A 15,943-nucleotide genomic window follows, 5' to 3' on the forward strand; every position below is an offset into this window, starting at 1 on the left:
TCCGGGTTTTCGACATATAGTATCATATCGTCTGCAAACAGTGATAGTTTTACTTCTTCCTTTCCAATTTTGATGCCTTGTATTTCTTTTTCTTGTCTAATTGCTCTGGCTAGAACCTCCAACACAATGTTGAATAATAGTGGTGATAGTGGACATCCTTGTCTTGTTCCTGATCTTAGGGGGAAAGTTTTCAATTTTTCCCCATTGAGGATGATATTAGCTGTGGGTTTTTCATATATTCCCGCTATCATTTTAAGGAAGTTCCCTTGTATTCCTATCTTTTGAAGTGTTTTCAACAGGAAAGGATGTTGAATCTTGTCGAATGCCTTCTCTGCATCAATTGAGATGATCATGTGATTTTTCTGCTTTGATTTGTTGATATGGTGTATTACATTAATTGATTTTCTTATGTTGAACCATCCTTGCATACCTGGGATGAATCCTACTTGGTCATGATGTATAATTCTTTTAATGTGTTGTTGGATACGATTTGCTAGAATTTTATTGAGGATTTTTGCATCTGTATTCATTAGAGAGATTGGTCTGTAGTTTTCTTTTTTTGTAATATCTTTGCCTGGTTTTGGTATGAGGGTGATGTTGGCTTCATAGAATGAATTAGGCAGTTTTCCCTCCACTTCGATCTTTTTGAAGAGTTTGAGGAGAATTGGTACTAATTCTTTCTGGAACGTTTGGTAGAATTCACATGTGAAGCCATCTGGTCCTGGACTTTTCTTTTTAGGAAGCTTTTGAATGACTAATTCAATTTCTTTACTTGTGATTGGTTTGTTGAGGTCATCTATGTCTTCTTGAGTCAAAGTTGGTTGTTCATGTCTTTCCAGGAACCCGTCCATTTCATCTAAATTGTTGTATTTATTAGCGTAAAGTTGTTCATAGTATCCTGGTATTACCTCCTTTATTTCTGTGAGGTCAGTAGTTATGTCTCCTCTTCCATTTCTGATCTTATTTATTTGCATCCTCTCTCTTCTTCTTTTTGTCAATCTTGATAGGGGCCCATCAATCTTATTGATTTTCTCATAGAACCAACTTCTGGTCTTATTGATTTTCTCTACTGTTTTCATATTTTCAATTTCATTTATTTCTGCTCTGATCTTTGTTATTTCTTTCCTTTTGCTTGCTTTGGGATTAGTTTGCTGTTCTTTCTCCAGTTCTTCCAATTGAACAGTTAATTCCTGCATTTTTGCCTTTTCTTCTTTTCTGATATAGGCATTTAGGGCAATAAATTTCCCTCTTAGCACTGCCTTTGCTGCATCCCATAAGTTTTGATATGTTGTGTTTTCATTTTCATTTGCCTCGAGGTATTTACTAATTTCTCTTGCAATTTCTTCTTTGACCCACTCGTTGTTTAAGAGTGTGTTGTTGAGCCTCCAGGTATTTGTGAATTTTCTGGCATTCCCCCTATTATTGATTTCCAACTTCATTCCTTTATGATCCGAGAAAGTGTTGTGTATGATTTCAATCTTTTTAAATTTGTTAAGACTTGCTTTGTGACCCAGCATATGGTCTATCTTTGAGAATAAGCAATAGTTTTAAAAGGTATAAAATGTGGCTGAAAAAAGGAGCTCCACAGCTCAAGGGTAGCCCCAGGGCCACAGGGATAATTGAATCACCAAGGCCTCCAGGCTTCCTCAGTCCAAGGCAGCTGTGGTTCAAGATGGCATGATAGTGTAGAAAGGAGGTAGGGCAAAAGAGATGTTTGCAGTTACCTTTTAAGAAGCTTTCACTAAAGCCCCTATATAACACTTATATCATCAACCAGAACTAAGCCATGACTACAGCAAGGGATTCTGAGAAATGTTGATTTTTAACTGCATGTATTGTTTGTTACTCTGCCAGGAAGAAGGGAAAAGAGGACACGAGATGGTCAACTAGCAGTTTCTGGCACTATTGAGAGATGAGAACCTGAAGCTCAAAGTGAAGAAGTAAACTGCTAATGCTTGTGAGCTAAAAAGTAGAACAAAGATTAGAATCCAAATCAACAGATCTGTAAAACCCAGCGTCTGTGTAGCCCAACACACATCCTTGGGTACAAGAAACCATTACTGATATGTTGTTTATCATATAACTGTTACTGATATGTTGTTTATTGCTGTATCTCTGTGCCTAGCACAGGACCCAAACCACTGTTGTCAGTACTGGTTGGATGAACAGATGAGAAAGGAGAGAATGTGATGAAAGATGAACCTGATGAAATCTTTCAAGATTAAGGAGGCTTTTGGGTTACTGCCAAGGAAATCTAAAGTTGTTTTTGTACCCTCCAAGGTTACAGAAGTAGGAAATGTTACTGTCTTGGAGTGAAGGGTTCCTTGATTCAGCAAGCATTTTTTTATGCCTATCTTGGGCTAAGCATTGCAGAAGTCAACCCAATACAACCCCTGCCCTTAAAGAATCCCTAATTAGGGTTGGGTGAGGAGTTCTGAAACCATGTCCTATCACTTTTGTAAATCAGCATTGGCTTGGGCATTTCCTGGGAGACTTTCTGTGCTGCTAGCCATATTCTACCACTGTCACAGGGCCACCCATGAGCTGTAGGTTCCTCCCTTGCATCAAGATCCTTGGGAAATGCTAATTTATATTCTATTGTCAGGAAAGCCATAATACAACAAATTCTGTTAAGCATTCCATTTGTTTTCTGAGCAATCAGGGAGTGTATCAGGTCACATCTCACCACCTCTGCTTCTACTCCTCCATCTAAGTCATCATTCTTTCTCATCCACCCTCCTAGAATGCTGCCTCACTGATCTTCCTGCCTCCACTTGTTCTTCTGTTATATGTGCAAGTGGGAAGATTATTTTTAAATGTAAATCACATCATATCACTTCCTTTTTGAAGACAAGTTACTCAGGGCCCATGCCAAGCACTGTACTGAATGTCCTACAATCTCATTCTCTCAGTAATCTCTCTAAGGCCTTGTTCTTTCTGCCATTTTATAAATGAAGAAACAGGCCTTCAGCAAAATCTGAAAGATGTGAGTGCTTTATGTGTGCTCTCAACCCTGGGTAAATCCAAAAGAAATACAAAGCACTTAGATAATGTACATGGTGGCTAAGGAAAGAAAAATAAGGAATAGACTCCTCTTACTAAATAAACAGGAAAGGGATTTGCAAAAAAGTAAAACAATGCCCTTTCTTACCAATTTATTTCTCTTTTTGGAAAATAAAGTTAATGTTGTTAATAAAATATATTAACATGTAATGGGCTTGATTTTTTTTAATGAATTAAATTTTTAGAAATTTGTTTTAATTTAATAGGTAGCTATTGGCAGACATATCTTACATAAACAAAACCTTTGGGGTTCTATTTACTTTGTAGGCACATTAAAGAGTCCTGAGACTAAAGCATTTGATACCGCTGGGATCCCTCCTGCTATTCTAAATCGAGTAAGCCGAGGTCCAGAGAGAAGTGACTCACGCAAAGCCATGCCAGACGTTCAGGGGAAAGCTGGGACTGGTATAGGGTATCCGTACTCCTGCGAGAGGGCTCGCTCCACCTATGGTAATTAATTCTCTTCTCCACCCAACCCTTGTTAAATCCAGTCAAAGCCTTCAATCTTCAAGTTAAGAAAAATTAAAGAAAAAGCCGCGCGGCCTCCTTGCGGGGCAGGGGAAGGGCGCCTAAACACAAAACACTCCGTTTCCTTGGCAACAGAAGGAAGCCTCCAGGCGCCCCACCCCCGCCTTTCACGTGACTCGCCGTGCCACGTGATCGGGACCACGGTGCGGCTCCTGCGCATGCTCAGTTGGCTTCTTCTCAGTCATTCTAGGAATGGCGGCTCCGTTGGGTGGTATGTTCTCTGGGCAGCCACCCGGGTCCTTGGCGCCCCCGCCAGGACTTCCGGGCCAGGCTTCGCTTCTTCACGCTGCACCAGGGGCTCCGAGAATGTCTAATAGTACCTTGGTGGACGAATTGGAGTCATCTTTCGAGGTAGGATGCCGCGTGGGGGTCTGTCTCCCCCAACCCGCCCTTCTTCCCTGAAACGTGAGGTGCGCACGCACAAGCTGTCAGCGCTCTCCCAGCGCCTGATTTACGGTTGGGGAAACTGAGACTCAGGGAACTTGAGTCATAAGCATTAGGCCCCATGGAGAGTGGTGGCCGCGATTCTGGAGACACATCTTCACGTTTGCCAAACCCCCAAATTTGGGACCACGCCACTCTCCCAGCCGGCTCCTTAAGGAAGGAGGAAAGCTAGACGTGAGAGAGGAAGGAAGGCAGAGATGACTTGAACTCTTGAGTTCTGCTGCAGTAGTTTGTCATGTAGCAAGGAAGGTGAGTTGTGTGCAGGTGACAGTGACGGGAGGTGGAGTGTGATGGTAGACAAGGGAGAGGTAAAAATAGTGCTTTTGTGGTTCTAGTGGTTTCCACATTGGAAGATTTGTCATTAGTGAGGAAAATGGAATATTATGACTTCGACTTGAAGTTTTTTCCCACATTTTTAATCCTATATATGTGAGTTTTATAGTGCAAATGACAGTGCAGTAGTGCAGGAATATATTACTGAGGTTACGTAGGCAAAATGTTTTTACAGATGGCACACACAATTAAAATTTGGAGATAACTGATTAAAGGACAGAGAAATCTGTTCAGTCTAGGAGGACAATGAAATGCCTTTGGGAAAGTGCTAAGCCATAAAGGGACAGGTCAGTTTAAGAGCAGTACCTAGGATTGTCCTTGAGGTGATGTGGCTCTCAGGCATAAATAGGTACCTTGCTGTGGGATCAGTGCTCTGATAGAAGAAGCCAAGGATACTGGGCATGGTTGTCAAAGAGCACTTCACTGAGGGTATGAACTGTGAAGGTGCTTTTGGACTTAGCCAGGTGAAGGGGAGTAGAAGATATAATACCTGGACCCTTCCTGTGTTGCTGGGTGATTTCCTGCCTAATCTCTTCAGGCTCAGTTCATAGGCCACATTTCTTGCAGAATCTCTCCTCCTCCTTTCCCCTTTCACAGTCTCTAGCTCCTTACACCTGTTTGTCTCCTCATTTCTCTTGTGCACAGCTCCTCGAAGTTCCTGGCTTCCTCATTGTTCTGAAACTAAGCAAGTTGCTCAGTAAATGCTCTTGGATAGAATGAGTATTTTGAGGTCATGAACTCTTGTGGTGGGAGGGAATTTTGGAGACTGTCTAGTCTCATCTCCTCCTTTTATGGATGGAGAAACTGAGGCTCAGAGAGGAAAACAAACTAAGACCTATCAACTAGGTCTCGTTTGCTTCCGGGTAAAGGCTCTGTGCTGTCAGCGGGAAGCAGCCCCAGTTTTGTTCATCAGTATTGGGATTGGTTGGCCTCCTAGGTGGGATGTTTATTGATAGCCACGGGGGACCAGATTTCACAAACCAGGTACCATCACCTTCATCCCAAAGCCAACAGGAGTCAACTTGCAGTGTAACATACAGAATGGTGATCTGAGTTTTCCTGATTTGTTGGGCTGTTACAGGAATTCCCCGGGGGAAGTCAAATGGTGAAACTGCAGGTTTGAGAATTTTATTGCTTCCCCAGGAACTTTCATATCTGTCTTGTGGCTTAAATTTAGGCCCAGATCTACTGCCTTAGGGCCTAATGTAGTTTGCTCAGTGTTATCAGGACTCTGCTGCTCTAAAGTTTGAATCTTGCTCTCGTACTTTCTCCTCCCTACCCCCCCCAGCTTCCATCCCTGTCTCTCACTGCTTCCTGTTAGAACACTAATGGGACTTGGTTATCCATGTGATACCAAACTTGTCCCTTTCTTAGACCTTCCAGTCAGTCATTTGCTTGTATTTATTGGGCACCCTTTTGTGCCAAGTCACAATCTAGACACTAGTCATACAGTGGTGAGAATCCTCACTTGCTAATAGCAGACAGATAAGAAGGGACTAAAAGAATGAATGTGATGTTCAGTTAACTGTGCAGAAAAAAGATAAAGCTGTGTTTGGGCATGAAGCATGAGCTGGAGGGGTGCCATTTAGAAAAAGTAGTCAGGACAGCCTCTCTGAGGAGGTGACAGTGGACCTGAGTCCTGCGTGGGTCAGAGGACAAGTCATGTAAAAATCAAGGGAGGGGGTGGGAGTAGAATGGGGTCCAGGCCCTGGTAAAGAATGAGGTAGTGGGAGAAGGGGTGGGTAGAAGGATATGAGGTCATATGGTAGTGCCAACAGATACCAGCTGCTAGATTTGTCCAGTTCTCCCACCACAGACTGAAGTGGGACTGAGTTTATTTAACATGTGTCTTCATTTGCTTGGTGTCTTGTTATAGCATGTGTAAAACCCAATAAACTTCTATAAACTCATTGAATATTAATTCATTGAATGACTTCATTTTGATGTGTGGAGTGATTGCTCATTCTTTTATGATATTATTTTGATCACACAGGCTTGTTTTGCTTCTCTGGTGAGTCAGGACTATGTCAATGGCACTGATCAGGAGGAAATTCGCACTGGTAAGAATTCCCTCCTTGTAGATAATGATCTTGCCTTCAGAAAGGTTCCTGATTGCTGATTTTGTATGTGATATGTTTCAGCTTTGCTTGTATCCAAAAAGAAATTTTCTTGGGAGTAAGATTTATGTAGATAATCTCTGTAAATTGCTGATGCTTTATTCTTTGGTTTATTAATTGACATTACACATTACTCCCAATAAGCTGCTTATGTGGTTCTAGGACAAAGAAGACTAATGAGTACTGCTTTAAAACAACAAGGTTTATTATTATTGTTATTGTTATTTTAATTTTTTTATATTGTATAATATTCTAGTTTGCTAGCTGCTGAAATGCAACACAACCAGAGACAGATTGGCTTTTAAAAAAGGGGATTTATTTCTTTAGTTCTTTAGAGGAAAGGCAGCTAACTTTCAACTGAGGTCCTTTCTTACATGGGAAGGCACAGGGTAGTCTCTGCTGGCCTTCTCTACAGGGCTCTGAGTTCCAACAACTTTCCCTGGGGTGATTTCTTTCTGCATCTCCAAAGGCCTGGGCTGAGCTGCGAGTGCTGAGATGAGGTATACTGAGCTTCTTGGGCTGTGTCACGTTGAGCTATCTCATTTAAACACCAACCAATTAAATCAAACATCATTCATTGCAGCAGGCACACCTCCTAGCCGATTGCAGATGTAATCAGCAACAGATGAGCTTCACATACCATTGGCTCATATCCACAACAACAGAACTAGGCATGTTCACCTGGCCAAGTTCACACCTGAACCTAACTACCACATATAGTATAACATATATACAAAGCAAAGAAATAAAAAAGCAGTAGTTTTCAAAGCACTTTTCAACAGGTGGTTGCAGGACAGATCCAAGAGTTTCTCATGGTCTACCATATGATCCTCTCATATTTTTCCTTCTAGCTGCTCCAGAATATAGGAGGCTAGAGGGTGTAAATATTTTATCGTCACATCTACTTTTCTCCTTTTTTTTGTGAGAAATAACATATATACAAAAAAGCTGTACATTTTAAGGCACAGCACCACAATTAATTGTAGAACATATTTCAGAGATTGACACAGGTTACAATTTCACAATTTTAGACTTTTATTTCTAGTTGCTCTAAAATACTGGAGACTAAAAGAGATCAATTTAATGATTCAGCATTCATATTCATTTGTTAAGTCCTATCTTCTATGTATAATTCCAACATCACCTTTGATCTTTCCATCCCTGTCTTTAGGGAAGTTTGGGCTATGGCCATTCTAAATCTTTCATATTGGAAGGGTCTGTCACTAATATGGGGTACGGAGAAAAAGCTATCTAATGTTCTGGAGAGGCTGGGCTGGGTTTGAGGGCTTATCTGGATCAGGGACTTATCTGGAGATTTTAGGTTTCTGGAAAGTTACTCTAATGTTGCCCTAGGTGTTCTTTAGGATTGACTGGAATGGTCCTGGTTGGGGGTTGGCAGGTTATGATAGGTAGCAAGGTCTAACTGAAGCTTGCTTAAGAGCAACCCCCAGAGTAGCCTCTCAACTCTATTTGAACTCTCTTTGCTGCTGATACTTTATTAATTACACTTCTTTTCCTCCTTTTTGTTGGGTGTAATTGTTGATCCCATAGTGCCAGGTCTGGATTCATCCCTGGGAGTCATCTCCCACGTCGCCAGGGCAACTTTCACCCCTGGATGTCTTGTCCCACGTAGGGAGGAGGGCAATGATTTCACTTGCAGAATGGGCTTAGAGAGACTGAGGCCACATCTTAGGAACAAAAGAGGCCCTCCAGAAGTAATTCCTAGGCATGCCTAAAGGTAGTTTAAGCTTCTCCGCTACCTACATAAGCTTCACAAGAGTAAGCCTCATGATCAAGGGCATGGCCTATTGATTTGGGTGTCCCTAAAGTTTGACAGGGATCAGGGGATCCCTTAATGGTAAAGTTTAATAGTTCCATATTCTTTCTCCCCTCCCTCAGAAGACTTTGCCAATACTTTTTAATTATCTGCTTAATATACTCTAGGATGTTTCCAGGCATTACAATAAGGTTTTATTATTTTTTGAATAGGTGTTACAGAGAAAAGGTTTTTCTGCCTCCCCCTTACTCTACTTCCCAATTTCTGTCCCCAGAGATAAGCAGTGTTACCATTTCTGTGTACCATATTTTAAATATACTGTTTTAACTGAAAATCACAATGCTAATTGCTGGATCTCTGTATTGCCTTTCTTTAGAAGAATTCACAGCTTTTGTGTTGTGTTAAGACCTCTTATTCACCCAAAAAAGCATGAGCTCTCCCTGTTTAATGTGGATTGACATGTGGGGAGTTGGAATGGGAAATGCATTGTTATTGCTATGGCTGAAATTAATATCTATATGAAAATGTGTCTATGAGAAGGTGCTATTTTGAGATGCTGACAGTTCCTTTATGAGGGAGATGAATGCATCTAATGTTTTCTCTAACATTTTGGGCTCTTTTTTTTTTTTAGGTGTTGATCAGTGTATCCAGAAATTTCTGGATATTGCGAGACAGACAGAATGTTTTTTCCTACAAAAAAGATTACAGTTGTCTGTTCAGAAACCAGAACAAGTCATCAAAGAGGTATGAACTCACTTTTTTCCTCAACTTTTAGGAAGAACAAATGTCGTATTCCATTTATGCTTTAAATGAGATATGCCCTTTTCCTATTAGTTACCATAGAGTTTAGAGATTGTGTATAACATGTTGCTGGTTGTCAATGTTCATGACAACTTGGATAAGTAGTGGATCCAGGGAGTGGGAGGTAGAAAGCAGAGAGTTTGTTTCATACAGTGGGCTCTTATGGAAGATTTTTCTTAAAGAAAAGGTTCGGCTGCTTGAAAAAGGTTGAAAAACCATTAGCGTAGATGGTAGGTGCATTTTGGACAGGAGTTGTGCTCTCTCCCCAGTTCTTGTGCCATCACTTATCCAATACCTTACACACATGAAGGGCTCTGTCAAATTTTGTTCAGTGAATAGAACAAGTAAATGTTGTGACCCAAACTGCTTCAGACTCAAGATTTTGTTTACCTTGGTTGTTCTAAACCAGGGGCATTTGGAAATATGTTGGGGTTGTCATGAAAATTGGGAAGCTTTAATGACCTTTAGTGGGTTGGGTCAGGAAACTAAACTGCCTGCAGTGGAGAAGAATGAAGGATCGTCCTGCCCCAAAGGCTGTAGCTTTTCCCAGTGAGAAATGCTAAATTGAGATGTCATTTCATGGCAGCTTTTAAAGTAACTACTCCCAGAAGTCAACCTGTTAATCAGAAAGCTTCTTTTTTTTTTTCATGATACCAGGTATTGAGAGAGGTAGAATGGTAAGGTGATGTTACAATTTAGCATATCAAATCATTTCCTGATTTGAATGCTTGAATAACAATACAGATGTTCAAGACTAGGTTTTTATGAAAGAACTACAGTGCTGAAATTCATAAAGCTCTTGAAAATGATATTTTAACATTTATAATCTAAATTGATAATATAGTGGTTATGGATTTTTTTTAACAGTTTTAATGTGTGTTTTAGATTCTCAGCATTTGCCTCAGAATGGAAAAGATACTGATTTTTTGGTACTTTCTGAATTTTACAGCTTGTTTATTACTTATTTTTTTAAAAAGATAATTAAAAGTAAAAATCTCAGCATTAGACGTGCTTTCGTTGGAAGCGTTGCTTTGTGTTATTCAAGTAATAGAGCTGAGCAGAAAAGCAGGCTTAATATTATTTGATTCTTTTTGTTTTGAATTCCCTTCTTAGTGCCCTTAACAAATTAAGAGCTATATTCATTCATTTTTTTTTCATGAGGTTGCTTTACTTGTTCTATTGCTTTCATTGTAGGACGTCTCAGAACTAAGGAATGAATTACAGCGTAAAGATGCCCTGGTCCAGAAACATTTGACAAAACTGAGGCATTGGCAGCAGGTGCTGGATGACATCAACGGGCAGCACAAAAAGCCTGCTGAAATCCCTCAAGGGTCCTTGGCCTACCTCGAGCAGGCATCTGCTAATATCCCTGCACCTATGAAGCAAACCTGATTAAAAAAAAAAAGAACAACATGGATCACCCTAAAAATGATATCACTTTTGATCAAGCTAAGAATGGTTTTGCAATCCAAGAGTTCTTGTGGATTTGACATTTTGAAAGAAGTCTTTGACAGGAAATGAGATAGTTTTAATTTTACACTTCCACCTGAACAGTTTTTAATCTATTTTTATAAGCTGTTAATTTCTTTAGTACTTTCTAAAATACCTGTAGCTTTGGTAAAGCAAGTAAATTTTTTTGTCTTTAGCTAAGTTTAGACTGTTGGCATAATGCCACTTAAAATTTCTTTTTATTTTTTTTATTTTCTGGTTTTTCTGTGACTTTTAAACACTTTTGAGTTGTTGTTTTTTTGTATGTATATATTTCTAGTTTTTAGATTAATTCGTATGATCTGAGGGTGAAAATTAAACTAGCCTGGGAATCAGGATGTGAGGATTTTGGTTGTAGACCTTTTATTCCTCATTGGTAGTGTAAAAAAAAACACATGAATTTGTCATGTTTTGAAGCTTTGAACTACCTCAAGAAGAGGAATCTAACTTAACAATGTTTGTAATATTTCAGAAGTTCTCTATATTGAAGCTGTTTCATAAATAGGTAGATGAAATATTATATCCTAGGTTAGTGGATTTACAGTAAGATCTTTAAATTGATCATTTTATTGGGATGTTTATTCAGTTTTGAGTGGAGAGGAAAAAAAGAGGTGATACGCTAAATTTTGTTATGCTTAATGGATCAGTTATTATGTGGTGGACTCTGTTCTCGCATTGGATGGCAGTTGGGGCACGGGTGAATATGAGGGATTGAAGTGGCTGTGTTAGTCCAGTTTAGTTAAGTTCAATTTACTTTTTGATTTTTGGAATACAAGATGTCCAGATCTGAGTTAAGATTGTTGAGCTACCAGGTATTGAAGTAATCAGTTAAGACAAGTCATAATGAAAGTAAAAGTCAAGCCTGTTGGCTTGGGGAATCTGTCCGTGGGCAGTATTTTTAGCCTGGTCCAGGGCCTGGCATGTGGAATGGCTTTTCCGTGTTGTTTTGGCATCTTCTGATGATAGCAACTTGTGTGTAGTCCCAGCCTAGGAAGGTTTTGAATTTCCATGGGTCATCCTCTTGTGGATTCAGGAGGTGATCTGTTGCATATCTGCTTGCTTTGGGGAGGAGGCCAATTCGTTTTCCACATTTAACTAACAAGCACAGTCTGCTTGTTGGTTACGTTTCACTTTGTCAGCATAGAGGCCCTTCTGGTAAGCATTCACACGGGCAATTATAAGCTTATTAGGAGCAGAACTGATTTTTATCTAAGTGTTTTGTTCCCACAGGCAGGTTTGGTTTATATGTCAGTCAGTCCAGAGCTTACCAGTGGCCTTACCAAAAAGCCAGTCTATGAGCCATAGTCTTTGAGTCACCAAAAATAGAGGTAGGTAGATTCATGGTCTTCCAGATGCCCTGCTAAGATGGCTCTAACTGCAGCATTTCTTGTCAGGCTTGAATCCTGAAAAGCTTTGCTATCACTTTTTTTTTTGTCTTAAACACCCCACCACCACCACCACCACCACCACCACCACCACCATCACCATCCCTGCCGCTGGTCCCATTGTTGGGGGGCCTTAAGTAGTGCATAAGGGACTGTTTCCGCAGTTTTCTTTGGACCCCTCTGTTGGCTCTCTAATCTGGCCCATTGAGTACACTTTGCTGGGGAGTCGGGCTAAAGAGAAGGACCAGTAGTCTTCCTCAGAACTAAATGGCTTTGTAAACAGTCTGCTAGTATTCTCCAAGAATGCCCCATAGTTTCCCCTGGTACATCCCAAGACCCATTGGCAAAGTGCCCCATGAAACACTCAGATCTTGAAAAGAATCCACCAGCACCATCTGAGAGGGCCCTGGAGACTCCACCAGCATCCATCCCATTGGTGAAGTGCCCTTTGCATTTTCAGGCCTTCTGTTCTTCCATTATGGCATTGTGTTTAGCCCACTACCCTGCTCACTGTGCCAGTTTGTCAAGAGCTGAGCTGATGGAGAGAGCTCAGCTGACAGTGTAGAGGTGGTCACTTAAGAAAAAGGCCAAAATAAAAGTAATAGTCTAATCTTTCAACACTTACTGTTATAGTATAAGCAAGAGGCTAGATAGAAAAAAGCACCAGCTGTCCTAGTGCTCCATCCTTCTCCATGGAATGGCGCTGGGCAAGGGTTAGGTGGATCAGCACAGATAATAAGGGTTGTTTCACTGCTAAGGGAGACCTGAACAAGACTCCTGCCATTATAGGGACCTGGAGGGGAGGGAGAAGGGCAAAGACTAGGAGTGAAAAAGTACTGAGTACTGAGTCAGAGTGAAGAAGAATATTTTCGCCTCCACCCACCCCCTACCCCACCATAAAAAGGTCTCAGCAGAGCCTCCTGAGAAGGCCTTGGCTGAGGGCTCCCTGATGTGGAGGCATGTGGGTTAGGAATGGAGATAGGCCTAACAGTATGGCCAGCCAGGGATCTGAGTCCTTGACTGCAATTCCCTTCGGAAACTGCAATGCACTGGCTGTGCTCCAAGTGGGGAGAACACCTTTCCTCTTGGGAGGTCTGCCTGGTAAAAAGCCTATGTAATTGTCTGTGATTGTCTTACCAGACAAAGGCTGTGGGTTCTTTTGCCTGATGAACTCAGTAACCAATTCCTAAGACACCAGGATTTCAAAGAAATTAAGTTTATTGCTAGGCATGGAGTAGGAGAGCAGATGGCCTATCAGCCCAAACTCTGTCTCCCCAAATTGCATTAATTCTGATAGTTTTTGTTAGAGAAAAAGGGCAGGGTTTAGGATAATAAGCACAGTGGCCCCCAGATTATGTAATTAGAGATGACCTAATTATTGAGCATGCACAGATTGATTTCTTGCTTAGTCACAGAATGAATTAAGAAAATGGTGGAATGAGGTATAGGTGACCTATAGGTTAAAGTCTAAGCTACTGCACGTGTCAGGTGGGCCCATTTTGGTTAGATCCAATCTCAATTTTCAAGATAACTTTGGGCTTGGGCTGGGTTAGTCCTGGGCTGACCCAAGACCCTTCATTAGTAAACTTTAGGGGCTGTCTTTAGTGATTATAAGACTTTAAAGTTGAAAAACTGGATACTTGGGTACAAATGAAGTTTAACCACAAGGTTTTTACAGTCACGGGGGCAGAACATAAGGGCTATATAATCATTTTCAGAGATGAAGGCAGCTGGATTGCAGTTTAGGGATTTCAGGAATTACCCTCAGTTTACTCCAGTATACCCCAAAGCAAAAAGGAGTATCTATATAATGAATAAGTAATCAAAATCATCCCTTAAATCCTGATTTCTCAGTTACAACTGGGCCTGAGTGATCATATATAGGATTTTGGCCAGGGGCCAGACTCCTCAGAGGTTCAAGACGGTTCCCGCTAATGGATGGTACTGATTCCAATGAACTTTGGCTCAGGCTGGGAGTTGGGCAGCAGGGTAGCCCGTAGTCATCTAATTACTGCACAAAGCATACCAAGCCTTAGTCTTAGAGAATAGTTTTACCCTCTTGTTATTTTGTAGGCCCCCTCGTGGTCTGTTGAATTGCTATTGAGAAATACAGAACAGCATTGTTCTTGGTATTAGTTGGGTGAGGTTTTGGTTCTCTGATTTATACAGTCTCCTTAGATTACATCCCTCTACCCAAAACAAGCCCTCCGTTGTCTTCTGAATGGGCTGCATTTCTTCTGGGACTTGGTATCTTGGCTTGTTTGTTTTCTCCAGTCTTGAAGGCGCCTTCCCACACCCATTGACATCCTACTCCTCGTTCCTAGACTGTTTCAGGTCGCACCTAGGCCTTGAAGCCTCCAAACTCCTCCCTTCTGCCATCCCAGGGCTTTGTGCTCTTTAACTTTATGCCACCCTTGCTTGGTTCTCCTCATGGTTTAGTGATTTGTATCTCTGCCCCTTGCTCTGAAGCCCATGACAAGCACTCATTATTCCCTTTTGAATATACAAGGCCCATATGTTGTTTGCCTGTTATACTTAATCCTTAGTTCTCATTCCTGTGGATGTATACATATAGTGTCTGGCATATATACCTGTGATTCCCAGCCTGAGGCCAGTGAACCCCTGGCAGAGGTTAACAATACCTCTTCATTATTTTTGATGCTAGAAAAACTGAACATATCTCCTCAATTAGAATATATAAGTTAAAGTTTTTACTCACATATCATTTTACAGTTGTTAACCTGGTTATCTCAGGCTGATTAGAAGTTCTGATTGGCAGCTTTAGAATTCTTGATTAAAACCTGAACTGATTAAATAAGTTTTAAACAGATCTTTCCAAATAAGCGGGTCTTGATAGAAAGATAGGGGACTGTTGTACTTGGGGCATAGTGAAAAATTTAAAATTGATATGCATACAAGTTACTGCTACTTCTTTCCTAAATTCGAAGTTGTCTTCAAGTAAATAGTAATTTGTCATTCTTGTCTGTATGGAAACTTTTTATTAAAATTACATCTTGTTGGTGGATGAACATAGAAAACTCTCTGGAGTTATTTTCTCTGGAGCTGCTTCAGCTTGACTTCCACAGAGCTGCCCTGCACCCTCAGGCCTTCCTACCCAAATCTTTCTTGCCCCTCGTTTTACTGTTGTCAAACCTGCATCACACGCTGAGGTTCCCTGCCTTCTACTCCCTCTCTCCTTTATTTGGTGTTTCTCCTGAAAAAGAAAATAACAACACAAAAAAATCCCAGCCCCTGACATCCAGAAGCTGGCTAACACAGCAAAGCCATGTCATTCTTACGGAATACCAACTTCAAAGTTGCTCTGAGACCAAGATATAAAGTAAGACAAAACAAAAACAATTCCATAATTTTGTCTTAAGCAGGTCAGAAATTTATCTGTAACAGTAGGAGAAATTGCTGATTCCACTGCAAAAGCTATTGCTGTACCACAGAAATCCTTAGATTCTTTGGCTAGAAGGTTTAGATAATAGAGTTATCCTTGATAAACATTTCTGGGGAAGTCGAAAAGCAGATAAAATAGTCAAGGCACATGGTTCAAGCAAGTCCTTCCTCAGATACGTTCTTTGATTTGAGTTCATTTGAGTTCTAGGGTCCTTGGCTCAGAAGCATACTCCAAATACTGGGTACGTTATTACTCATAATAACCCTAATAGTCTACTTGGTGTGCTGTATCCTCTCTATAATGTTTTAAACGGTTAAACCCAGCCATCTTGTCAAATGGTATCTGTCCATCTAGAATGAAGAGAACAAAACCAACACCTTTAAATCTGTAATCAAGGTTGATCACTTATGAAAGCCATCTAAAGCCAGCAGATTGTACCGAGACTGGAGCTAATGCCTGAAACAAAAGGGGCAAATTGATAAATAAAATCTAGTAGGCTTAATGGAAGGCACCCATGCTAAGCCCCCACATTAGCAAAACAAATCATATTTTCTGTAAATGACAGCTCACAGAAAACCAAATTTGTATACAGCTGATAAGTTAT

At 40.7% G+C, this 15,943-nt stretch overlaps 1 protein-coding gene across 1 annotated transcript; it reads left to right on the forward strand.

The window, feature by feature from the left end:
- Positions 1 to 3,742: 3,742 nt before the first annotated feature.
- MED28 (mediator complex subunit 28) lies at positions 3,743 to 10,474 on the forward strand. The gene is made up of 4 exons (XM_077136478.1): positions 3,743 to 3,942; positions 6,362 to 6,428; positions 8,894 to 9,006; positions 10,258 to 10,474. Exons 1-4 carry the CDS (start codon positions 3,784 to 3,786, stop codon positions 10,453 to 10,455), a joined length of 537 nt encoding a protein of 178 aa, XP_076992593.1. The 5' UTR covers positions 3,743 to 3,783; the 3' UTR covers positions 10,456 to 10,474.
- The last annotated feature ends 5,469 nt before the right edge of the window (positions 10,475 to 15,943 follow it).

The sequence above is a fragment of the Tamandua tetradactyla genome, chromosome 19 (genome assembly GCF_023851605.1).
Source record: "Tamandua tetradactyla isolate mTamTet1 chromosome 19, mTamTet1.pri, whole genome shotgun sequence".
Classification (NCBI taxonomy): domain Eukaryota; kingdom Metazoa; phylum Chordata; class Mammalia; order Pilosa; family Myrmecophagidae; genus Tamandua; species Tamandua tetradactyla.